Raw genomic sequence first — 27,613 nt, 5'->3', positions numbered from 1 at the left:
GGTTCTGGTGTTACCATGTTGCTTTTTAGATTGTTGGAGGAATTCTTGCCTTGGTGTCTGCCCATCTCTTCCTTCAAATGAGGCTAGCAGTGTCTTTGTGTCTTGGTCCAATCCTTATAGTGGCTGTCTGAGTGTTTGGGAGTTTTCCTTGGTATGCTCTCTACTGTCAATGTCTGTCTCAGAAAGCCTCCGAGGTCTCTATAAACTCTTTCTCTCTTGGTCTTCTCTCCTGGTTTGCTCTCTTGGTGCTCTCTCTTAATCCCTTCGGTGTTGTAGCAAACTCTTGGTCCTTCTTAAGTCCCCTCAGCATTTGAGCAAGCTGTGTTTCAGAGATCCACCGAGGTTTCAGGAGGATATGCAGGTTTGGGGGCATCATGTGGCTAGTAGTCTGAATGACAGCTGGATGAGTTTGGATTTGGGGGAATGCTTAGCCACAGGAAAGTCCAAATGGCTGGCTAGAAAAGCCAAGGGAGATGGAGGAGGGATCAGGGGTTTTGTCTCACTGGGGAGGTCCTAGAGAGTGGGGTGTCCCACTGTGTGGCTGTTCACTCACCTCTTATGTCCCCTCAATATTTGGAGCAAGCTTTGTCTCAAAGTTCCACTGAGGTTGCAGGAGGATAGGTGTTTTTGGAGGCAGGGTGTGGCTAGTAGTTTGGATGGCAGCTGGATGAGTTTGGGCTTGGGGGATCCTTGCCCTCGGTTTAGTTTTTACAGCCAGCTCTATTCTGCACTGCCATAAGGCAAAGAAGCCTCTTTATTAATCAATGGTAATAAAACATATTCACAGCATACAGACGGGAACCCCATATCACAAAGCCATCTCCCACAGTGGCATACTTCCTTCAACAAGGTCCCACCTACTCTAGCAAGGTCATACCTCCTCATAGTGATACTTCCTATGAGGTTATGGGGTCAATTGCATTCAAATTAGCACAGTGTTTGAAGAAATTTTCCTGATAATAGTATAAGCTTTTTTAATTTTATAAATATCATCCAAATTCATTTCCAAGTAAAAATGGTATTAACAAAATGTAATCTCAAATAATTACTTTTGTTCATTTTGCATATTAAGTCCTACAATATGAGTGTTTCTTCTCTTCTGTATTTCTCTTACATAATGAAGTATCATGAGAAATGAAATATAGATTTAAACTTTACTTATTTAATAGTTTTGTATTAAAATGACTTCAATTGTCTCCAATATACACCATATCTTTTCAAGTACAATTTTCATAAAATTAGGAATTCAAGTATGTTCTTAGAAATCAAATAGACCTTTCTAAAACTTGTTACCAATACTCATTTGACAGAGTGTGTCTGATCCTAATGGACTGCAGGAAGCATCAACAGACACCCCTCAATCATCCAATATGGACATGGATGGACTGCAGGAAGGGTCAGCAGACACCCCTCAATCATCCAATATGGACAATGAGGGACTGCAGGAAGCATCAACAGACACCCCCCAATCATCCAATATGGACAATGATGGACTACAGAATGCTTCAACAGACACTCCCCAATCATCCACTATGGACATTGGTGAAGAAAAAAATGTACAAAGGCATCTAGAGAAAAGTAAGTAGTACATTTTAAAATATACTTGCTATTTACAATGTGGGTATGCAGAACAGAACCCTATCTGTTATAAGTAAACAAAATATTACCAACTGAATATATAGAAAGCAAAAGAACAAGTATAATGGTGATAATGCACACACACATTATAAATCTGAGCACCAGGTAAAATTTAAATTGTCATTGAAGGAGTCCTTTCTCTCTCATCTCTCAATTTCCATATTTAATTAGCTTTATCTCCAGAAATATATGAGATAAACATGAATATTTAAGTAAATAGGTCTCCCACACAGCTAGGCAGACCCCTGATTAGTCAAAACTACACTCAAATACTTATTTTCACACAGAGATCCTTTAATTAGCAGGCAAGTAAAGTTAAATATTTCCACTTAATTCAAATTATTGCTTGGTAAATGGAAAATAAGTATTTTATCATTTCTAATTTGTATTTATTATAACAATGAATAGGGTTTTTTTTTTACCTAAGTGGTCATTATACTTTCCTTAGGGAAACATGTGCACTTCCTAACTGAGTCTGTCATGGAAGACCAGAAGCAGACCTCAGAAGAAGAGCAGATACAGGATAGTGGTAAAAAAAATAAAAGGCCATTCGTAAGTAAATTCTTAAATTTACATTGGCTAGTTTATGATGCTTCCCCAATAATGTTTCATAGGACAAATAAGGTTAAATTTAATATAACTTTTAAAAATAATACATCAAAAGCAAATGTTTTTTGAAATAGTATTGTTTTTTATTCTTTGAAACTTACATTCACCACTGACTTCCTCAGTCCGATACTCATCAAACTTCTTTCTCTTGGCTTAACATCTCTTAAAATAATTATTAATAGCCCACTGAGTGCAATAAGGCTGAGCGTCTGTGAATGTTTGTGAGTACAGCTACTGGATATGAACAACCTGCCAGCAGCCACAAGCCCTTAGATAAATGAGTCTCCTCCTTTCACAACCATCAGTTGACAACTGCTCCTCAGCTAGTGCTGGGGCCTTGGAGACATTTGCTCACTCCTGCTAGAATCTTGATTGGCTTGATTGTCTAGTTTATGTACATATCAGGTATGTCATGCCCCAAAAAAGAGCATTGTTTTGTTTTCTTTTTAATTTTTTATTTCTTTAAAAAAGAAAACAAACTATCTTTTTTCATTATATACATAACAATCCAAGTTCTCATTTCCTCCGCTCCTCCCCATCGCTCCATATATCCCTCTATCCCATCCCCATCCACTCCTCAGAGAGAGTAAGGCTCATTGCTTTGGGGAAGGTCCAAGGCACTTCCTACTATATCTAGGCTGAGTAAGATATCCTTTCAAAGAAAATGGTTTTCCAAAAATCTAGTACAAGCTGTAGGATAAATCCTGGTGTCACTGCCAGTGGCTCCTCAGTCTGCTCTTGCCATGCAACTATCAACTAATTCAGAGAAACTAGTTTGGTCCTATGCTTATTTCTTGCATGTTCAGCTAGAGTTGTTGAGCTTCCATTAGCTCATGTAAACTGTTCCAGTGGGTGAACCCATCATGGTCTTGACCTCTTTACTCATATTCTCACTCCTCCCACTCTTCAACTGGAATTTGGGAGCTCAGTCCAGTGTTTTGGTGTGGGTCTCTCCCTCTGTTTCCATCAGTTTCTGGATGAAGGTTCTATGGTGATATTTAAGGTATTTGTCAGTCTGACTACAGGGCATGTCAAGATTGGGCCCCCTCTCCTTTATTGCTTAGGATCTTAACTGGGGTCATCCTCGTGGATTGCTGGGATTTTCTCTAGAGCCAGGTTTCTTGCTAATCCCATAATTGCTTCCTCACTCAAGATATCTCCTTCCTTTCACAAAAAAAGAGCATTGTAATGTACTTCTCTTTAAATTAAGACTCATATTTTTTTCTGACCATTCTTTCTCATTGTTTTATGAGCCTTCAGTAGTGGGAGGTTAATACAAATGACCCATCCATAGATGAGCCCTCACAGTAGCTTAATGTTATCATGCGGACTAGTCATGAGTCTCTGCATTAACCACTACCCTTTGTAAAAAGTATTCTCTGAACAAAGTTGAGAGTAGAGCAAACTACAAAAATAAAGAGAAATAATGATACCACTAGTTTATTCTCCTTCTACACCATATGATTATCCCATACATAAACTTTTCATAAGGTTTACAGCATCAGACATTAAATCCGTTCTGTGGAGCAGGTATCACATCTATTCATAAAAAGTTTGGTCATTTAAATAAACACTATGCAACCATTGTGCACAGTTTGCCTGGCTAGTCAGTGTTGTTAAATGAAAGGTTCAGGACTGGACAGATCCTGTGTTTCATCACCAGTATTTCACCTCCAGTGGCCTGAACTACAACTTTTATTGTTATGAAAGCCAGAGTTTCCATATCAATTAGAGATTGCATTCTAAATGTTTTGTAACTAGACTGTGTGGTGTCTTCAGCAAAGGGAGACTTACTATTTAGCCATGACAACCAAACATAACATGTAGTATATAGCTTGTTTTAGTAGAGGTGGAATGGAGGCCTAACTGACAAATAATTCATAAAGAGGTATACTGTCTCTGATTCTTGAAGTATCACCAAAAATCTCATGTCTTCTGGGGGAAGTAAACACTTTCCTGGTACCTTGACTAAACTCTATTTATTTCATCTTTTAAATTGGTTTGCAAACTTGTAACTTCCACAAGACTTCATATATCCTTATATTACCCCCATTTACACTTTAGTCCCAGCTCTGACTTATTCTTCTACCTTCATTGACACTTAAACTTTAGCCCAATGTTACTTCCTGTGACCTGCATTCTTCCTCCCCACAAAACATATTTTATTTAGTTTGTAAGATCATAAATTTCTATAAAATTTTTCCATAGCCCTTTATGTTTATTAAGCATTCACCCTTCACTCCTTCATCCTCCAACCCCTCCATGATTGAGACTATCAACATTCAGTATACTCTTCTCTGATTTAATTTTCCATATATTTTACTCTGCCCTTCTCAATGGGTCGATCTACAATTGACCACATCAAATTTCTTGGCTTGCTCATATCATCCAAGTTAAAACTACAAGATTCTGGGATAAAAATGAAGACAACATGTCACATTTGTTTTTCTGATCCTGGCTGCCCTCAGCGAGTAAGACATTTTCTAGATCTATCAATTTACTTGCAATTTTTGTTATTTCATTTTTCTTTATATTGAGTAATATTCCATTGTGTGTATATACCAATTTGCTTATCCATTCATCTGATGATGGCTATCTATGTTGTTTCTATATCCTATTTTTTTGAGTGGGATTCTTTCCTTGATATGTTTTTTATTCAGTTTGTCAGCACTGATTTTGGTGCAAAATTTATAGACTGCTAATTTGCTATAGTGCTTATCAGCTGGAAGACTTTCTGTGCAGCCCTAAGCGCTTTTACAGATGAGAAAATCCTACCATGTGTGAGAAGGGACACTAAGAGTTCTTTTACAGTTTGTATGCTTTAATAAACTTGTTGTCTTATTGGTCTATCTAGGACTTCAGCTCTTTATTGAAAAAGTATGGAGAAAGTGAACAATGTTTGCCTCGTTCTCATCATAGTGGTTATATTAAGAGTTTTTCTCCATTTAAGTAGATATTGGGCATAGACTTGTTGTTTATTGCTTCTATAATTGTGCTATTTTCTCTGTCCATACCTTGCTTCTCTATAATTTTTATCATTAAGGTTCAAATGTTCAACTGTCTTAGTGGTCATTAGTGCATATACTGAGATGATCATGTGAATTCTTTCATTCTACTTATGTAATATATGATTTTATTGATTTATGTACATTTGTCTTTTCCTGAATTCTTGTTTGATACAAAAATGGTCATAATGAGTAATCTTTCTGTTGTGATCTTAAACTGACTTTTCCAGATTCATTTTTTAATGTCTACATGTATTCTTGTCCACGGCATGTGTGCTTGATTCACTCAGAAGCCAGAAAAGAGTATCAAATTCTTTGGAACTGGAGTTACAGACAGTTGTGAGATGTCAAATGGATGCTGGAAATTAAACCTGGGTTCTTTGAAAGAATAGGCAGTTCTTGTAAATGCTGGGCCATCTCCACAGACCCAGTTTGTCAATATCAGATATATAAGTTTTGTATCTATGTTCATCATGAAAAGAGGTCTGTGGTTTTAATTCTCTTTGTCTGGAGCCTTTATCTAGTTTGGGATTCAAGGTATTACTGGCTTCAGAAAAAGAATTTAGAAAACCTCTTTTGTTTTTCTACTTCATGAAATTATGTGAGTAGCAATGGTGTTAATTTTTCTTGGCATTCTGTAGAATTCAGCAATTCTTTAGAATTTCATCCTTCTACTAGTTTTTGGTTGAAAGGCGTTTCACTACTTACACCTTCAATCCCAATAGTATATACTCTATACTATACTATTCTCTGGGACTCTCTAGGCTAGCTCATCCTATGCAGCCTATAGCGAGGAGGAGGGCCAGTTCACCCTCACTCATAGTGCCAGAGTCAGAAGTGACATGTTTTAATTTCTATTTTATTATTTTCAGTCCTGCTTTTGATTATTTCAGGACTGCTTGAATATAGTCACAATTAATCACTTGAACTCTGTGTCCTGAAGTTCATTGAGATTATTCTCTTTATAGGTTTTTATTATGTGATGAGTAATTTTTCAGAAGATGGTTTAGATTGTTAGTTGGATTTTTCTTCCTCCTTTCCCTTTCTAAAAGACACTCATTTCAGTGGACACATTTAAAATCATCAGGAGAGCTTAATTCTTGGTGGGGTTGGAATGATTTTTTCCTCGGTTCCACCAATTTTGAGAGATACAAGTGCTAACCTTGTCCTTATTCTGAGAGTCTGCCTCTCTTTAAGCCTTGAGCAGGGTTCCTCTGTCAACACAGGTGATGTCTGGCCCGTGAAACCTCACCACCTGCAGGAGTGATCAAAAGCAGTGAAAAATGAGAGTGACTCAATTTTGAGGAGGTTGCCCAATGTCATCAGTGAGCCTAATCTCTATAAGGCAGGGCTCTTCACTTAGTTTGGGAGGTCATGCTGCTGGGGATCCTGAAGGAAAATCCCTGGGTCCTATGATGTTTTAGGAGAACTTTCAGACCAGGCCCCAAGACAAAGTTCACAGGTATCTTATGTGGACCTAAGGAGAAGCCAGGATCTTACATCTGGTTCTGGAGTTTCTGCAAAAGCAGAGGTAGAATTGAGCCTAAAATCCAGACGATCTCCCTTAGTGAAGGAGTTGTAGTAGACTATACACTGGAGCCTAAATACTTAATCCTTACAGTATTCTGAGATTGTGAATATACTTAAAATATGCAATCACCACAGTTGCCCATATCAGTTGGATGGGATGGTTGATATACTTCATGATGTTGTTTAAATTTTCAGTCTATAAGTTCCTTTATACACAATCTCTTTCAGATTGATGCTCTAAGAGCTTGTTTTTGTTCATGTTTCACCAAAAAATTGAGCTCTTCTCCCCACCACAAGAAATAGAAGAGAAAACACCGAAGGGGGATGGTAAGAGTTATATTCTGTTTTAAAAGGAATGGTAAGAAGGTTTATCTAAAACACATGCTCAATCTTCTAGCTCAGGAATATTAATATTTTAGTACATCATGAAGGAAAAAAGAGTTAACTATCAATGGAATGTTTATCTCATTAATCAACAATAGAATAAGTCAAGAGTATCATAAATCATACACACAGATTTGTAGATGGAATACATATATTATATAGTTATAGTTATAGACAATGTGTGTGCTTGTATGTTTTGGCCACATTTTAAGAGTTCAGCAATATTAGGAAAAAATGACAGAAGAGAGAAAGTTGGGAGGTAAAGAATATAGGCAGTTTCAAATGCTGGACATAAAGGAGGAAAATGTGGCGGTGTGTCTGGTAGAGGTGAGAGAATAAATTCTTTAGAAATGGAATAGCAAGGTGCTGTAAATATAATAACCATATAAATGAGTTTCTAAAACACAGTTTTCATTCTTAATAAGAAAAGGTATTCCTGACCACTCTTCAGGTTTTCCTTTCTGCTTTTACATACTACAGTTAGGATCCTGTTTAGAGTTTAAGGTTAGGTTGAATTTCATGAATAGGCTTCAGTTTATATATTTAGAGAATATTTAAGATTAGAATTTGGTGTTAGCATTAAGGTTCACAGTCGTCACTGTGTATGTAGGTCTTGTGAGGAACATGAAAGAAACTGATAATTATTAAACAAAACGTTCATTATAGATGTAAGGTAGATCTTACAAAACAAATTTATTGACACACATGCTGTAGGAACAAATTTATGAATGCTCTAACTAGCACTTTGCATGATATAGTTTATAAAGCAGACAAGATCACTGAGCATTTTGAATGGATTATTCTCATCCTGGACTTGGACAAGCCTCCCACAATTGCCTGACAACTTCTCTGACCATCTTCAACAAGACAACGCAGGAGAAAATCTGTGCCTTCCACAATAATTGCTTCAAGAAAAGCCTCGTGTTTATGTTTCAGCATATATTATATTATATATACTATATATTATATTATATAATATATTATATTACATAATCATCAGTGTTATTTCCAATTGTTTATTTGGTTTTATTATGTTGCTGTTTATTATACTAGTACTTTATCTTCAGTGTTTATTTTCATGTGTTTATTTTATCTTTTATTTGATTATGTTATATTATATTAATATGTTATCTTTGGTGTTTATTTTATGTTTTCCTTCCTTCCTTTTATGTAAATAGTTTATGTACATATGTATATATGTAAATATGTATATAAGTTTATGTGTTTTGTAGTATGACTATTTTTAGAAGACAACATTTTTCTTGTCCAAAGTTATTGAATAAATTTAATTTAGTTATTAGTTCACAGCTGTTTGATTCTCCTTGATTCCTGTAGTTTCCTTTAGCTCTTCCAGTTACTAATGCAGTCATACAGTAATTAGAGGGTCCATGATGGTGCAGTCATAGCTTCTTTACGTAGGTGAGCAGTGCTTCAATTAGACAACTGCATTGGAAAATAATTCTAAGTCATCATTTGCAGTTTGGTGTAAATATACACGCAGGAATTTTCTTTCTACTACCAATGTTATAAATGAAAACTTATATGTGATATGGCATTATTTGTTTTTAAGATGAGTAAGCCTCAGATCTAAGCTATGCTGAGAATTTATTTTAAACAAGTTTTGCAGAGCAGAATTCATTCTTTCATTGGTGGCAAGAACAGAAGGAAAAAAGGAAACTAACTATGGAAGTTTGTGTGTTCTCTGATACTGCATTGGTTCTTTAAGTCATGTGACGAACACCATTTGACAAGCAAAGGATGGTTTGGCATCATTTTAGAGCGTTTGAGTCCGTCTGAAAGAGAAAGGCATGGTGTAGTAAATCAGTGGAAGTGGTTAGACTGTGAGGTGGCAAATACTTATGTTAGACCTATAAGCTGAGAAATTCTTAAACTAAGGATTGGGAATAATCTTCAAAAGACAGATTTAGTGATCTTCTGTACAGAGCATTCATCAGCTTTTAAAGACCTCACACCTTTTCAAAACTGGCCCCGCTATTTTGAGGAAAAATAGTGCTTTATCATCCCCTGGGAGACAGTTCACAAAAAAACCAAACATCCCATACATAAGGCTCATGAATTTCTCATGATGTGAACTGCAGATAGTGCAGCTTGAAGGGTCCCCATTTGGTTAATAACTCCAAAAATGTGCAAAAGTTGGAAGTTTTTCTGAGCCTCAAAGCTTTGATTCTTTGCAAAATCAATAAGAATATTGAGTCTTTATACTAAAATGTCACATATCAAACAGCATTTTTAATGAAAACTTTAGGTAATAGCAAAGAAACTCTTGAAGAAAGCAAGATAAAATACAATTGGGAAAATACCGAAGATTGTATCTCCAGGTCCAGCAACTGGGGAATATGATTACATGAAGTGAACTCCAAAGGACAGAGGCAGAATTTTTTTAGTTATAACTTCCTCAGTACACCTGGCCTTTTTCCCAGACTTGTTCCACTAGTCGCCAGCAAGAATCCTTACACACATTACATCCCTAGCATCTCTAGCTACCTAGCATGTCCATGGCACAATAGACATTCTCATGCATAGTTGCCTTAGGTAGAGTTTTTGTTGTTGTAAATAGACACTGTGACTACAGCATCTCTTATAAGGAAAGATTTAATTGAGGGGGCTCATTTACATTTTCAGAGGTTCACTCCATTACATTTTATATCAGGGAGCATAGCAAAGGGCAGGAAGACATGATGCTAGAGGAGTAGCTGAGAGTTCTACATCTTGCAGGCTACAGGAAGGAGCCTGAGACACTCAGTGGTATCCTGAGCAAAACCGACTCCACACAGACACATTTCCTCTAATAAGGTCCTACCTACTATACCTACTCACTCTAACTAAACCACTGCTCCTAAAAGTGCCACTCCCTATGAGACTATAGGGAATAATTCCCAATTATTCCCCCAGAATTACATTCAAACAACTACATTCCACACCCTGGCTCCCATAAACTTGTAAAAATATGAGGCAAAATTTAATCTGACTTCAAAAGTACCCATAGTCTATCACAGTCTCAAAATTCTTTTAAAGTACAAAGTTCATAGTCTCTTCTGAGATTCATACAGTTTCGCAAATGTAATCAGTATAAAATAAAAGTAAAAACATATCACATACTTCCAACATCTAATGGCACAGGATGTACATTAACATGCTAGAATGTAGGCAAGGGATCATAGTAAGGAAATATTGGAACAAAGCAAGCCTGAAAACCAGCCTGGCAAACTCTAAACACTGCATCTCCATTCCTGATATCAAAAAGCTCTTCAGATCTTCCAATCGGTTCAGCTTTGTTGAGTGCAACACATTCCTTTCACTTGCGCTGCTTCCACTCCTGTTAGCAGCTCTCCTCGGCAGGGATCCCAGGACTCTGGCATCTCTAACATCGGGTTCTCCAAGTCCAGCCATGTTTCAGCTTCACAGTTGTACACACTTGCCTTTCAACTAGGCCTCAATTCAAGGACACCCCAACACACGTCTGGTCTCAGCAGCTTCCTTAAGGCATGGAGGCAAAATTCAAAACCCATTTCTTCTTTCCTTAACTCTAAAGTCAGAATCACATGACCTAAGCTGCCAAGTTCAGCAGCTTACTGGAGCTGGAACATGATCCACTTGTCCAAGTTACATTTTCACCAGCTTTATTTACTTCATTGCCTAAGCTTGACTGTCCTGAAACTCAATCTCTAGACCAGGTTGGCTTCAAACTCAGAGATCAGACAGCGTCTGCCTTCCCAGTGATGGGATTAAATTGTGGCCCATCCTACCAGTATATAAGCTTTTCTTTAGTTGCTTTTCATAAGTTGGAGTGTTAGCTTTATTAAACTAAAGTTTTATTTTTATTTAATTTATGTGGTGTCTTGCACTGTTCAACATGTTAAAGGTTTTAAATTAAGATTTTACATGATCTATTAAGATCATGACCACTATGCAGTGTGTTTAAAGTAGATAATACTGTTTTCATTAGCATCACAAGAAGAAACAACACCCAGATATGACAGCTAAAGCAAAACTCTATTCCTTGTAATACTTTTATTAACTTATTTCAATTAATGTCATTGAATTGTCTTAGGATAAAATTTAAATACCTATCCTCTTCAAGATCAACAAAACTGTGACTGTAAAATGTGATTATGAAAATTCTTTTTTGCAATTAAATTAGATTTTTTTATTATTTATTCTTCTCTCATACATTACATCTGACTGAAGTTTGCCCTCCCTCTATTCCTCCCAGTCACCCCTCCATGTCCTCCCTCCCTCAGATCGACTCCTTTATTTCCCTTCAATAAAAGTGCAGACCTCGCAGAGATGTCAACAAACATGCTAAAACAAGTTACAATAAGACTAAGTGTCTGGGTGGTGGTGGCACACACCTTTAATCCCAGCACTTGGGAGGCAGAGGTAGGAGGATTTCTGTGAGTTCGAGGCCAGCCTGATCTATAGAATGAATTCCAGGATAACCAGGGTTATGTAGAGAAACCATGTCTTGAAAAAAAAAACTAGGCTCATACTCTCATATCACAAATCTTCTTAAATGATGAGAACAATAGCTCCTATTTTTAAATGGGGATTATTCTGTTCATTCTGAGGTTGTTCCTAGGGAGTACTGCTAGTAATAGAGGATAATGGAGCCTGAACTATTCATCTTTTGTAACCAGAAAAGGCTTCCAGGTTGGGACTGGAATACCAACCCAGCCACTAAACCTTTGACCTCCAATCTGTCCTACCTGGTGCAATGATGAATAACCAAACAAGGCTGACAAAACTCAATGATTTCAAATGATGTCCTATTGTATTAAAAGTGCTTAGTTCAGTGGTGATCAACCAGACTGCCACTGGAAACTGATGGGAGAAGATGCAGAGATCTACAGAAAAAAGAAAAGACCCAATTTGGAGGTTTCCATCCAGTCCCTACACTCAGAGATCAGGGAATCCCAGGTAAGAGCAAGAGGAATTGGAGGCAGAGGGTCTGAAGACACCAGGATAGCACAGGTGAGGCATCAGCTAAACAGTGCTCATGGAGGCTCACAGAGATCCTGCATGGGTTTGTGACTGGTCCTCCGCATATCTGATATGTTGTTGGCTTAGTCTTTGGGGGGTACTGCTGACAGTGAGCGTGTGGGTGATTCTGACACTCTGCCTGCTCTGGGGACTCTTTTCCTCCTTGGGTTTGTCCCACAGAGTGAGAGTTGTTGCTGGTCTTGTGTCTTGTTGGGATCTCCCAGGGAGGCCTGCTCTTTTCTGGGGAGAGACAGGAAGAAGGGATGCAGAGTGAACAGAGGAGGTGGGGAAAGAATATGGTGGAGTAGAGGAAGGGCAACCTGTGCTCAGGTGTACTGTATCAGAGAACAACAGAGACATGTTTTATAAAAATTATGATAGTATGCTTGTTAAATAAACCATTACACATAAAAAATGTTCTAATGAACCAGTTAACACATATGCTATTACTTAATAATCTTGACTATATGAGCACATCCTTAGCTGCTTCCTGTGAATGTAATTATAATAGATTATGTCTTATTTCAAATGCAATTATTTGAGCCTATAAGTTATGAATATACAATAGAATTGTGTTTTTAACAAACTAATAAAGACATCAATAGTATCTTGTATCTTGGGAAATTGAAACCAAATTTACAAAACTGAGATTTTTAAGTGGTTAATTTTGTTAAGATGGGAACATAGCCCCTAGTCCCTGGCATCCATCCCAGACTCCCTGGCCTGGAAGTTTTATTGGTCTGGACCCCAAATCCCAGCATGCCAGGTCATGTCATGTCAGAGAGGGGTCAGGACCACTCCCACAAAGTATTTAAGTGGGCTCCCTTTGGATAAACACATGGTTTGCAGGTCTGCATGGGCTCCCCACTGTCCTGTCTTCCCACAATGCACTCGGCCACCCGAGAACATCATTCTTAATAAAATGATGGGCATTTTGATTTGATTTTATCTGACCTAATTGGATTTCTTGTGCCAGCGGAGCTGCCCTTTTCATATTATTTTTACTTAACACATGGAATATTCCACCGAGGGGCCTTAGTTTTTCCATGCAGGGTCCAGACCCCAGGGCCCTGGGGTCCAGGACCATGCTGGAAAAAGTACCTTTCTGTACACGCACTCCACCAGGCATGTTCAGCTTCTCTTGGTGAGTTTTCCTTTTAAACAGCATGCGGGTAGGTTTTTGGGGTGACCCGTTCGTTTTTTCAGGCCTTTGTTGGAGACACGGGCATGTCGAAGGTCCGACAGGTGGCAGGGGCAGGAACTCCTGATGAGATGGGATTTGGGTGCTGGAAGACATTCCCTCCCAACTTCTCGTGTACCCCGTCTAGATTATATTTCGATTGATTCGGTGCCACCACTCTGGTGGATGCATTTGGACAGGCCCGTGTCAGAGGCATGCATTTAAAGTGGGTTTCTTGTAATTGCTACTCAAATTCAAATGCCCTTAAGCAGGTACTTAAAACCTTTTTTAATTATAACAATCTAGCCAGTAGTGGTACACACCTTTAATCCCAGCACTAGGGAGGCAGAGGCAGGCGGATCTCTGTGAGTTTGAGCCCTGCCTGGTCTACAAGAACTAGTTTCAGGATAGGCTCCAAAGCTACAGAGAAACCCTATCTCAAAAAAGAAAATTATAACAATCTAACTCAAAGCAAATTACACTCCATGTCTGCTTTGTGCAAGTTTGGTGCTTCTGCCCTCTCCTTCCGTCGTTTTTTTCTCTTTTCATTGGCATCCACATGCTTTGTCCTGACTCCACTTGCATCTCTGTGTGTTCGTTCTCTGTCCACGCGCTTAGATCCACCCCTACTTTCGTTTCTCTCTGTCTTAATTTGCCGATCTCTCTTTATACAGCCCGGACTTCTGCCCCTCTGTGGCCTCCAGGGTGCTCTGCCCCTGTACATCTCCTGTGCCTGAAGCCATGCACCACACTGTGCCCCAAAAATAGGCAAAGTCCCCATTTAAAATGTTGTGTGACCAGTTCCTGGAGCACACTTGCCCATGTGCTGGCGGTTTGTGGAGCCGCATTTGCCCATCAGCTTCTGGGCCCAGCACAGGCCTGGCGCTCAGCCTTAAGTTACCCATTAGTTATCTGGACCCCAGCACACGCCGGGCGCTTACTCCATAGCTGTTTCCCTGGTCCCCCCTGCCCTTCCCTGCTGACAAATCTGCTTCTCCCCCTGCCACCCTTCCACTCTAAACTCTACAAACGTGTTTCGTCTTTATGCTTCTGTTCTCTCTTCCAATGCCTAGTCAGCTGACACAGGTCTCTAAGTCTGTCCTGTTTCTCTGTTAGAATAATGTGGCCACAATATGTGTTTATATAAATATATAACTGTGTTTTCATAATGTAAGTTCGAGTTTTGAGTTTATCTGTGCTTCCAGATTACAACAGCTTTAAAAATTTAGTTTATATGCCCAGTTTAAAGTACCAGATAATGGTACCTGGTTCTCAAATGCCTTTACAGACCTGAGATCATGGCATTTCATTTAAAAAGAGCTTTTAACACAGAGACATGCCAGCTTCTGCCGCATCTCCTCCTAGAAGATGAACACCTGTGTCTCCATGCTTCATCTGGGTTTGCAAAGCACCTACGCAAAGGCAAAATAGGCCTTTTCTCGGGGAATTGATCAGCTTATCTGCCAAGCCAGGTAAGACATTCTTCCCCTCACAGGCAAAAATCTCTGGATCTCTCGCATTCAACAGCTAATGGCAAATACTGCTTCTAAGCCTGATGTTCTCCAAGGACCAGGAGAGGACTTGGGATTGCCTGCTGGCCAATAGCTCTCTTGTTTTTTGCTCATCTATTCCTCCCAGATCTGTCTAAAGGCATTTGACAACTCAAGGTAACTGTTCTTTAACAGGCTTCGTAGTCCAGGATTAACAGGTTTCAACCTTCAGAGGTTCAAAGTTCCCAATGTCCTCTAATAGCTTTCTACCAGTTCTCTTACAGGATCCTGAAAAAGTTCCATCGCTACACCAAAGTCAGGTCTGGTAAAATCCAGGGTTTCCAATTCATTCAATTGTTTTACTACTACACTAACCCCAGCCAGTTTTAAGCATATTTTTCAGGTTACTCCTACTGCATAAGCCAAGACCAACCTACTAAACGCTCCCAGGACAACATCAAAAGCACCTCTTTTCTGGGACTTCACCATTGACACCAGCTTTTCTGGATCATGGACACCTGCCAACTAAACTCTGGTTTCATCTGCTAGTATGTCTTATACCATGGCTAGCCCCATTTCATAGAGCCCCTGTACTAACAATATTTTTTTTCTCCTAGACACCTGCCTTCTTATCTCCCTCAAGAAACAAATGCCTGACATCTCTGGGAGGACAGCTGACAGGATGCCTTTCCAGCCACACCACCCACTAAAGTGTATCCACCAAGACCCAGCTCTCGCCTCCCCACATCGCCCTATGCTCTCAGGAAGTAGCCAGACTTGAGTCTATGCCCTTTTTCAAAGAGAGACAAAATGTTTGTCATAACCATCACTTCAATTTTCTGTCACCCCTATATCCAAGGACTCTGGAATGTTAAGTTGGCAACATATCCCCCAGCCCCTGACAACCATCCCAGCCCCAGGCCTGGGAGTTGTATTGATCTGAACTCCAAATCCCAGCACGGACTCCAAGTCCTGACCTTCCCCTGGGTCAGGGTATTTAAGTAAGCCCCCAGAGGAGAAACATGTGGTTTTCGGGTCTGCATGACCCCTGCTTATCTGTCTCCCGCTATGCATTCTTAATAAAATGATGGGCATTTTGATTTGGTTTGTTTTGACCTAATTGTGTTTCTTGTGCCAGCAGAGCTGCCCTTTTCTTATCATTTTTACTTAACAACTTTAAATTACTCTAGACTGGGGACTTAAGTGTGTTGTCTCTATTTGAATGATTGTAAATAAATGATTTTTCATTGAATTATATTAACTCACTGATTAAACAAGGGAAATTTCTTCTGATATCCATATTAAACTAGTCTAGAAGGTTCTATAAATAAATAAATAGAGCAATAAATGAATAAATATTTGAGATTATTTTTAACTCTTTTGGGACCACAAACAACAGTATCAAGCCGCATAAAGTAAAAGCAGAACTATAGCCAGTTGTGGTAGTACACACCTTTAATGACAGCATTTCAGAGGCAGAGGCAGGTGGATCTCAGTGAGTTTGAAGGCAGCCTGGTCTACATAGTAAGCTCCAGGACAGCCAAGACTGTTACACAGAGAAACCCAGTGTCAAAAACCAAAAAAAAAAAAAACTAAGGACAGACTGTTGTATTTAAATTCTTACCAAGTCTTCTCATTAAGTTTAGCATGATAAATTTAAGGGAAAATTAAGCACTTAAAATGAAAAACCATTAGAAAAATGTTGTGTGATAGTCTTCCTGGGGAGACAAGACACATATATATTTGTCAGGATCAGTAGTAGATAAAATAATGGTTCCATTCATGTCCAACTTGGGGAGTCAATGAGTTTGTCAGGGTTTTTTACGGGAGCTAAAGAAGGAGATCCCAGCCCAGGGAAGCTACCTTTGGGTTCCAAGTTTGACAAAAACCACATCCTAAACCTGTTTTGGTTTCAAGTGCCTTCCTTTGTAGAGTCAGGAAGAAAAGTTAGAGTTGCTGCTCTCTGACGCAAGGATAAACAGTAGCAAATGACCTTGCAGGTGTCATTTTTTAAAAGAGAAAAAGGTAAGGTCTGTGTTAGAATGGGCTGAATGAGGTGGTGGTATATTCTGATGGGGCCTGTTAATTGGGTGAACCAAGGAGGACTTTTGATTGCTGGACTTTAATACTTTGATAGCTAGACCTTAGGAGGACAAAGTGGCCAGTAAGGGAATAGACCTTGGTGACTAGTTTGAGAAATGTAACCCAACATTTTTTAGCGAGGCAGTGAGAATTCTGGAGAATGACAAGACCTGCCAGTGCCACATGCTGAAATGGACTAATGTCCCGTCAACTATGATGATTCTAATGTTGCTATATCACCAGAAAGTCAGCCTCAGCATGAATGTTATAGCCTTAGAGCTCTCTGCTAGACATACAGGAAGCTCTTCAGGTTAGAGAATCTCCTCCAGGAAGCTTCGCTGGTCCATAAAGCTTGAGGAAGGCTTTTGTGACTCTTGATTCGGCACCCCCGGGACTTGTAAGGTTGTTTACTTACTGAGCCTCAGCAGCTTCTTCAATAAGACAATGTTTTTATTTAGAGGATCTGTTACATTCCATTCCTTTGATGGCTCTTGTTTTCTCTCCACCCTCTTTCTGTGATATTCTCAGCCTTAGAGTTAGTGATAAGAATTCCTGTGTATGGCACAGCCACAGTGACTTGTTCTTAAGGACGATGTCAGTGATTGAGTGTGACTGAAGCACACCATCTACTGCAAAAATCAAGTTTTCTTTCAGGACAAGCAGCAAATGACAGCAATAGCAAAAGCACAAATGTTGAGAAGGCAGCTTGATAGGCGCATCAAACCATTAATCAAAATGACAAAAGACTCAACACTAGGGTCTATAATCTTTCTAACTACAAATTTTTTTTTCTTTTAGTAATTTTATTAAATTATAAAAAGTTTCCATTTACGCCCCTCCTCCCAACGCCCTCCCACTCCCCCCCTCCCTCTCCTCCTCCCTCTTTGTCCCCAAGGGAAGTCAGGGTCTCCTGCCCTGTGGGAAGTCCAAGTTCCTCCCCCCTCACTCCAGGTCCAGGAAGGTGAGCATCCAAACAGACTGGATCCCAAAAATCCAGTATATGCAGAGGAAACCAGTCCCAGTGTCATTGTCAATGGCTTCTCGGAAAGACTGCATAGATCCCTCACCTGGCGTTGGATGACTAACTACAAATTTTTGTCCTGGATTATATATTACCAGATGAGAATTCCCTGCTATAGTGTTTTATAGGACCGACCTGAAATCTAATCAGAAAATGTTGGTCTTATTCGGGAGAGTTGGGCCTCTATGCAGCAATAGGCTGTCTTGCCTGTAATTCTGGTACTGTCGTACATAATGTCAGCAGCCAAAAAGAATGGTTGATGACAAATCTCCTCCTGCACATGACATGAGCAGTCCTGACACAGTGAATGCCACTCACTCAGCAAATAGGGAAAGTCCAGCACAATATCACTCTATCTCCAACTACATCTCTCCCTGTCATTAAACCAAACCTTGTGGTAGTTTCAACAAACGGTGTTGCTGTTACTTCTGGTTTACATCACATAGCAGTGCAAGTAGCCTTTATGGTATGTGGGGTTTTGAGGACCTCCTTGGTTAACAACATGTCTAATGTTGTGTCCAGGGGGGTTGCGCACAGATGGGGACAGACCACCAAAGTCTAACAAACAAGAACCAAAGTTTATTCCAGAGACCAGATTCCAGGAAAAATAAAATAAATCTCCATGGGGCACAGTCAGAGATGAATTCTGTAAGGCTGTGGCAAAGACCAGTTTCTGAACTTATCTTTTCATATTAGGGCACCAGGAATTAGGTCTGAATAAAGGAATTTTTGCAATTTTGAGGTAAAACTCAGACACAGATTGCCTTATTTTATAATCTTCATTAACAGAGTGTTCAGCTAAACTAGTGTTTGTACTTAATTTATTGTCTTCCTTGGTACTTCCAGGTAGTATTTACTGAAGCCTTGTGTTCTCCCCTTTGATGCTGCCAGTTTCACATAGCAGGGGTAATGCGTAACTCAGAAGTCATATACCTATCTCCTAAAACTTAACTCATATCCGTATTAACCAAGGATGGCCGTGGGTGTTAGGCTCTCAGTTTGGAGACAGATGCTTTGGCCTTGTAAATAGAGCTGTGGGTTGTAAAGCAGAATAACCCTCTGTTGATGGTAAATCCTTAAGTCTCTGAGAAAGCTGCTGACAGTCTGTTCTAATTTTCCTAAACTTAGAATATTTTATTTATTTATATATTCTTATTTTTGGAATCTACATTTTATATTCTCATTCTTGGACCCTTCATCTGCCACTGGGATTGTCAATTGACTCTCTGATGATCTCAGTGAGTTCCCTTTTCACATATGCATGGTTTCCTCTGACCTTAAAGTATTTGGCTGCTTTTTGTTTTTTTCGTTTGCATTGTTTTTAATTTCTGAATATATGTATGTGTTTTTTGTGTGTTTGTACACTTGAGTGTGGGGGCTTGTGGAGGGCGCTAGGGATTCTGATTATGTGGTGATAGATGAGACTCCTGACATGAGTGCTGGGAACCAAAAGCAATGAGTACTTCTACCCTGAATCATTTCTTTAGCCTGTTCAGCTACTTCTTTAACAATGCTTTCTTCCTGGCCAACCTTTGGGCTGTAACATAGGCCAAAATATCATTGATCTTGGTTTTCATCAGCCCTGTTCTGCACATCCGAGTCTGTGAACTGACAATCCTACCAAAATTTGTGGACACCTGGAATGACTATTTTATGTTAACTTGACACAAACTGAAGTCATTTGGGAAGACCTGCACAGTTTGGCCTGAGGGCAAGTCTGAGATGTCTTTGGTTGATGATTGGTGTTGAAGGCCCCATCTGACGGTGGGCAATGCCAACCCTAGGTTGTTGATTATAGATGTTATAAGAAACAAGCCTTGGGGAGGAAGCTAGTAAGAAGCATTCCTCCAAATAAACCCTTTCATTTTTTCTTTGTGTCATGGAATTTTATCACAGCAATAGAAACCCCAGGGCAGTGCCTGAATATAACAGTTGGGGGGGTGGGTACTGTTGATGGCAACTTATATGCTAGCAGTGAGTACAAACTTAATTGACCACAACCTCAGTGGAACTGTGTGCTGGTGTGTTTTGCTATAGCCTCCCAGCTATCCACTTCTGAGTTCTGGTGACTTCTAAGAGGAAGGGACACTGAGACAATGGGACACACAGATGTTTAGCATATCTGTACAGGGTTTCAGTGTGTGCAAATCCTCATGAGGTTTTTTTTTTTGTCCTAATCCTACATGTCCCTCCTTATCAAATTCTAGAGAAGACAGACAATTTGAACAAACTAGAATGTGACAATTTTAGAATAGCCATGGGAATACCTGAAGCTTTCTTCCAATTTTAGGTAAAAGGTTTTGTGATTCCTTTTCAGTAACTTAGGTTATCATGCCTAACTAAAGTATAAACTGCCCAAGAATATTTGGGCTGTGACTTGTCCTTGCACCTTCTGTGGATTGATCTTCCATTCTTGTACTTCTAGATGTAAGGGTATGTCTTTTAGATGGTTTTTAAATATGCTTAAAACATCTGAAATGTCAGCATAGCCCATCTATGTATTGAAAGCATTTTCCAGGTAGGTTAACAAAGCAAGGTCATAAGCCACTGTTTCAATCACCTTGTACTTGGAAGGGAGACTGAGTGTATACTGCTCTGCTCACTTCTGGTGATTCTTTGTAATCATTTCAGTCTTTTGTCTTGTAAAAACTTCACTCCAAGGAGCCATTTGTTAGGTACCTGTTAAATATTTTACCAGCAATGTCTTCTGTTGGTTAAAGTCTTTAAAAAACTCACTGGGGGGAGGAAATATGGCAAAGGGGGCTCTCCAATGAGGAAAAGTATCAAGTCTGCATGTTGCTGTGGTTTAAAATATGTTCTTCCCCAAACACACATTCAGTCTCCCTAAGACATTCCAGAAGGAACCTTCACTGGAACCATCTTGATTTTGAGCTTCTAGACCCAGAATTGTGGATGAGATGATGAACTTTCCTTCCAAGTCAGAAAAATGTCCATACCTTGTTATACTAGCCTCAGGCAACACACACAAAGTGACTGGAATGAAGCAATGGAAAGCGGATTCATTTGTTGTAAAAATACCCTTGAGGAACAAGAAAGAGTCTTACATATGTCAGCATGCTTCACACTATTATAAAAACTTTGTTGATGGTAACGGGGAGTGGGGTAACATGTGAGTTACTGTTCAGAAATTAGTAAGAAAGAGGTCACAACACTTACTTGGTGATCAGAAGCAGGTCCTAACAAATGCATCCGTAAAGTTCCAATACGTAGAAAAGTTGAAATCCCTCCTCCTAACAGCCTAGGAGGCAGCATGGCTATCACCACTCATTTGTTTGTCATTTCCTATCATTAAAACAGACAGATGATGATTTTGCTGCTCCAGATTAATTTACTCTTTGAAATCTAAAGGCTATGCTCAAAATAAGTGGGGTCAGCAGGGCCCATTTTGGGAAAACTGGGATGTGCATTTGACTCTGTAGCCCGAGGAAACAGCATCACTGGTAACAGTTGTGCATCAAGACTCAGCAGCAAGGATGCTCTGGGAAGACGTCCCAATGTAAACTTTACATTTCAGCAAGGCAGCATTTCCCACCTTCCCCTCTTAGAGGTGTGCATGCTGAGGCTGTTGAAAGTTGGCTTATTGTGTGCCTTGGCCATGGGGAGGCTGGCTATAAGGTGAGAATCTATTTGCCTGAGATGGGTGATGTGAGATCCCCTCTGTATGCTGTGAATGTCATTGGTTAATAAAGAAACTGACTTGGCCTGATAAGGTATAACAGAGCTAGGTGGGGAAAACTAAACTGAATGCTGTGAGAAAGAAGACAGAGTCAGAGAGAAGCCATGTAGCCCTGTAGGAGACAGATGCTGAAACTTTACCCAGTAACCCATAGTCACGTGGTGATGCACAGATTAATGGAGATGGGCTAAATTAAGATGTAAGAGTTAGCCAATAAGAAGCTAGAGTTAATGGGCCAAGCAGTGATTTAATTAATACAGTTTCTGTGTGATTATTTGGGAACTGAGAAGCCAGGAACCAACAAACAGCCTCTTACAACAGACAGGTATAAATCCTGAGTCTCCCAGACCTCTTAAGAAATAGTTAGCACACTCTTCAAATGATAGCCCTGTACAAACTGACATTTGTACTGAAAGAGAAAGGTGGACCAGGATGGTTATAACTGAGCACAAGGCACATGCCTGGCTCTCACGCTGTACCCTTGTACCAGAGAAGCTGAGTTGATCACAGAGCACAGTGGCTCATCAGGATGTTGTAGTTCTGCAGTATTCAAAGGTTCAACAGTATGACTCAAGTTTGGTTTTAGTAAATTAGAGGCTCTTTATTTAAAATAGACTGGCAAGGACCCAACCAGAGAGAATTCTCTAGGTAAGGTTTGGCTACTGTTAGTCAGAGGATTACAAAGGCAAAATCCACAAAGCTATAATTTAGGAGAGCCAAATTAATTCATTTTTTGCCTGGGTGTGGGGAAGTCATGGTTATTTAACAGATGTCTCAGCTATCCAAGACAGCATGAAGGCAGAAATTAGCAGTTAGCCTGCATTATCTTGTGGTCCTTTCTCTTGTAGGAATAGCAGAGGCAGTGAACTATTTTTTTTAACAATCAGTATTTTTTTTAAGAATAACACAACTTCACTAGGAAATGATCTATGTGGGGCCTGATGACAGAGTACATTAAAGGTAGGACCAACTTCCTCATGGCTTATACAAGTTCAAAACAATTTTGGTTCTACAAACCTAGCACTGTAAATTCTTTCTCTAAATATGTTTACCCTCAAAACTATCCCCCATAAGCAGAAATTCTACTAAGATCAGAGAACATAAGCCACTGGTGAGCTTCTGTACCTAGGATCTTAATAACCAAGCATAGGACATGTGCTTGGCTGAACCTGATTTCTTGCACTCAGGAAAACAGAAATCAACACAGGGTTTTGTGCAAGACTCTTGGCTCATCAGGACCCCTGATGGCCACATATAAAGCAAAAATGGCAAGACACAATCACTATTTATGTTAGCTATGAGAGAGGATGAAAGGAGTTGAACCTGTGTTTTAAAATAACCACAAGGCCCCGACCCCATAGACGCCCAGGTCGCCCTGCAGTGCTGGCTACCCCCACCGGCCTGCCATCCCAGCTCCCATCCAGGTACGAATTCCTATATTTCTCCCTTCCCTCTGGGGCCATAAAATTTCCCCAGCTCAGCTGCCTTGCGACCTGGGCCTGCATTGTAAGCACATCCAGGAAAGAGGGAGTGGCTGTGCTTCAATAGCCTGCCTGAGGAAAGGTGGGCATTCTGTCAGTGAAGTCCCTGCCCAAGAAGGGAACCTGACCCGGTAACAGAAGTTCCAATAGAGAACATTTGAAGTAAGAGATGGGCAGACGCCAAGGCAGGACCTCATCCAACAATCTGAAAAACAACATGAAAACACCAGATCCCAAGGACCCTACAATAGAAGGACTTGAACACCTTAACCCAGAAGAAGTGGAAAAAAGTGCCATTATGAAAGCAATAGAGTCCCTTAAACAGGATATGAATAACTCCCTTAAAGAATTGGATGAGAAATATAACAAAAAGTTTGAAGAAATGAGTATAGAATTAGATGAGAAATATAACAAAAAGTTTGAAGAAATAAGTAAATCCGTGAATGAGACCCTGAGAAACCAAGAAAAAACAATCAAACAAGTAAAGGAAACAGTCCAAGAATTGAAAACTGAAATGGAGGCAATGAAGAAAACACAAACCGAGAACCGGCTGGATATGGAAAACCTAGGTAAACGAATGGAGACTACAGAATCAAGCATAACCAATAGAATACAAGAGATAGAAGAATGAATCTCAGAATCTGAAGATACCATAGAGAAAATAAATGCTCTGGTCAAAAAAAAACGGCAAATCCAACAAATTCTCTACACAAAACATTCAGGAAATCTGGGACACAATAAAAAAACCAAATCTAAGAATAATAGGGATTGAAGAAGGAGAAGAACTGCAGATCAAAGGCCCAGAAAATATATTTAAAAAATTATAGAAGAAAACTTTCCCAACCTAAAGAACGATATTCCTATGAAGGTTCAAGAAGCATACAGAACACCGAATAGACTGGATCAGAAAAAAACATCCCCTCACCATATAATAATCAAAACACAAAACATACATATTAAAGAAAAAATTTTAAGAGCTGCAAAGGAAAAAGGTCAAGTAACTTATAAAGGTAAACCTATCAGGCTTCCACCGGATTTCTCTATGGAAACCATGAAAGCCAGAAGATCCTGGATAGAGGTACTGCAGAAACTAAGAGACCACGGATGCAAACCCAGACTACTATACCCAGCCAAGCTATTGTTCACTATCAATGGAGAAAACAAAATATTCCAGTATAAAAACAAATTTAAACAATACGTAGCTACTAATCCAGCCTTACAGAGAATATTAGAAGGAAAATCACTACCAAAGGAATCCAACATTCCCAACACGGCCTACAATAACTCGAACATCTAGTGACCATTCACAAGCACAAATCAAAGAAGAAAAGCACATACACTCTACTACCTAAAAAAAAAAAAAATGACCGGAGTCAACAACCACTGGTCATTAATATCACTTAATATCAATGGACTCAATTCACCTATAAAGAGGCACAGACTTAGAGATTGGATACGAAAACAGAATCCAACATTCTGCTGTCTACAAGAAACACACCTCAACCACAAAGACAGACACCTTCTCAGAGTAAAGGGTTGGGAAAAGGTTTTCCAAGCAAATGGACCTAAGAAACAAGCGGGTGTGGCCATTCTGATATCTAACAAAATCGACTTCAAACTAAAATCAATCAGAAGAGATGGAGATGGGCATTTCATACTCATAACAGGAACAATTCATCAGGAAGAAGTCTCAATCCTGAATATCTATGCCCCTAATATAAAGGCACCCACATATGTAAAAGAAACTCTTCTAGAACTCAAGGCAGTCATCAAACCACACACACTAATAGTAGGAGACTTCAATACTCCTCTCTCACCAATGGACAGGTCAATCAGACAGAAACCAAACAGAGAATTAAGAGATTTATTGGAGGTATTGAATCAAATGGACTTAACAGACATCTATAGAACACTCCACCCAAATAGGAAAGAATATACCTTCTTCTCTGCAGTTCATGGAATCTTCTCGAAAATTGACCACATACTCGGTAACAAAGCAAACTTCCACAGATACAAAAAATTATTAGTAACCACCTGTGTCTTGTCAGATCACCATGGATTAAAATTAGAATTCAACAACAATGCTACGCCCAGGAAGTCAACAAACTCATGGAAGTTGAGCAGTCAACTACTAAATCACCCCTGGGTCAAGGAAGAAATTAAGAAAGAAATTATAGTCTTCCTTTAATTTAATGAAAACAAAGACACTACATACTCAAACCTATGGGACACTATGAAAGCAGTGCTAAGAGGAAAGTTCATAGCAATAGGTGCCCAAATAAAGAAAACGGAGAAAGCACACATTGGAGACTTAACAGCACACTTGAAAGCTCTAGAAAAAAAAGAAGCTGATTCACACAGGAGGAGTAGAAGACTGGAAATAATCAAACTGAGGGCCGAAATCAACAAAATAGAAACACAGAAAACAATCCAAAGAATCAATGAATCAAAAAGCTGGTTCTTGGAGAAAATCAACAAGATTGACAAACCCCTATCCAAACTAATCAAACGGCAGAGAGAGAACATGCAAATTAATAGGATCAGAAATGAAATGGGGGACATAACCACAGACACAGAGGAAATTCAGAGAATCATTAGATCTTACTATGAAAGTTTATATGCCACAAAGTTGGAAAATGTAAAAGAAATGGACATTTTTTTTTAGATAAGTACCATATACCAAAGTTGAACCAAGAACAGGTGAACAATCTAAATAGACCTGTTAGTCGTGAAGAATTAGAAGCTGTTATCAGAAATCTCCCTACCAAAAAAAGCCCAGGACCAGATGGTTTCAATGCAGAATTCTACCAGAACTTTCAGGAAGAGCTAATATCTATACTCCTTAATGTATTCCACAATATAGAAACAGAAGGGTCATTGCCAAACTCCTTTTATGAAGCTATAGTTACCCTAATACCAAAACAACACAAAGACACAACCAAGAAAGAGAATTACAGGCCAATCTCACTCATGAACATCGACGCAAAAATTCTCAATAAAATCCTGGCAAACCGAATCCAAGAACACATTAGAAAAATCATCCATTATGATCAAGTAGGCTTCATCCCAGAGATGCAGGGCTGGTTCAACATACGCAAATCTATCAATGTAATTCATCATATAAATAAACTGAAAGAAAAAAACCATATGATCATTTCATTGGATGCTGAAAAAGCATTTGACAAAATTCAACACCCATTTATGATAAAGGTGTTGGAGAGACTGGGGATACAAGGATCATACCTAAATATAATAAAAGCAATATACAGCAAGCCGACAGCTAACATCAAATTGAATGGAGAGAAACTCAAAGCCTTTCCACTAAAATCAGGAACACGACAAGGTTATCCACTCTCTCCATACCTCCTCAATATAGTGCTTGAAGTTTTAGCAATAGCAATAAGACAACATAAGGGGATCAAGGGGATTCAAATTGGAAAGGATGAAGTTAAACTTTCGTTATTTGCTGACGATATGATAGTGTACATAAGTGACCCCAAAAACTCTACCAAAGAACTCCTACAGCTGATAAACACCTTTAGTAACGTGGCAGGATACAAGATCAACTCCAAAAAATCAGTGGCCCTCCTATACACAAAGGATAAAGAAGCAGAGAGGGAAATCAGAGAAACATCACCTTTCACGATAGTCACAAATAGTATAAAATATCTTGGGGTTACTCTAACCAAGGAAGTGAAAGACCTATTTGACAAGAACTTTAAGTCTTTGAAGAAAGAAATTGAGGAGGATACCAGAAAATGGAAAGACCTCCCCTGCTCTTGGATTGGGAGAATCAACATAGTAAAAATGGAAATTCTACCAAAAGCAATCTATAGATTCAATGCAATCCACATCAAAATCCCATCAAACTTCTTCACAGACCTTGAGAGAACAATAATCAAGTTTATATGGCAAAACAAAAAACCCAGGATAGCCAAAACAATCTTATACAATAAAGGAACTTCAGGAGGCATTACCATCCCTGACTTCAAACTCTATTACAGAGCTACAGTATTGAAAACAGCTTGGTATTGGCTTAAGAACAGAGAAATCGACCTTTGGAATCGAATAGAAGACCCGGATATTAACCCACAAACCTATGAACACCTAATTTTTGACAAGGGAGCTAAAGGTATACAATGGAAGAAGGAAAGCATCTTTAACAAATGGTGCTGGCATAACTGGATGTCAACCTTTAGAAGGATGAAAGTAGATACATATCTATCACCATGCACAAAACTCAGGTCCAAAAGGATTAAAGACATCAACATTAATCCATCCACTTTGAACCTGATAGAAGAGAAAATGGGAAGTAGTCTACAAGATATAGGCACAGGAGGCCACTCCCTAAGTAGGACCCCAGTAGCACAGACAATAAGAGAAACAATGAATAAATGGGACCTCCTGAAACTGAGAAGCTTCTGTAAAACAAAGGACACTGTCAGTAAGACAAAAAGGCTGCCTTCTGACTGGGAGAAGATCTTCACCAACCCCT

At 39.3% G+C, this 27,613-nt stretch overlaps 1 protein-coding gene across 1 annotated transcript in view; it reads left to right on the top strand.

Annotated features, from left to right (window-relative positions):
* The window catches only part of LOC148118232 (uncharacterized), a 61,033-nt gene extending 45,128 nt beyond the window's left edge, over positions 1 to 15,905 (top strand). The window contains exons 15-18 of the mRNA XM_087901365.1: positions 1,311 to 1,578; positions 2,087 to 2,190; positions 7,011 to 7,109; positions 7,925 to 15,905. Of these exons, the coding sequence (XP_087757491.1) occupies positions 1,311 to 1,578; positions 2,087 to 2,190; positions 7,011 to 7,085 (447 nt within the window). The 3' untranslated portion in view covers positions 7,086 to 7,109; positions 7,925 to 15,905. The remainder of the gene's footprint in view (positions 1 to 1,310; positions 1,579 to 2,086; positions 2,191 to 7,010; positions 7,110 to 7,924) is intronic.
* The last annotated feature ends 11,708 nt before the right edge of the window (positions 15,906 to 27,613 follow it).

Source organism: Myodes glareolus, chromosome 24 (genome assembly GCF_982192425.1).
Source record: "Myodes glareolus chromosome 24, mMyoGla1.1, whole genome shotgun sequence".
NCBI lineage: Eukaryota > Metazoa > Chordata > Mammalia > Rodentia > Cricetidae > Myodes > Myodes glareolus.
Note: the sequence above shows the minus strand (reverse complement) of the source record. Positions and strands in the feature narration are given on the sequence as shown.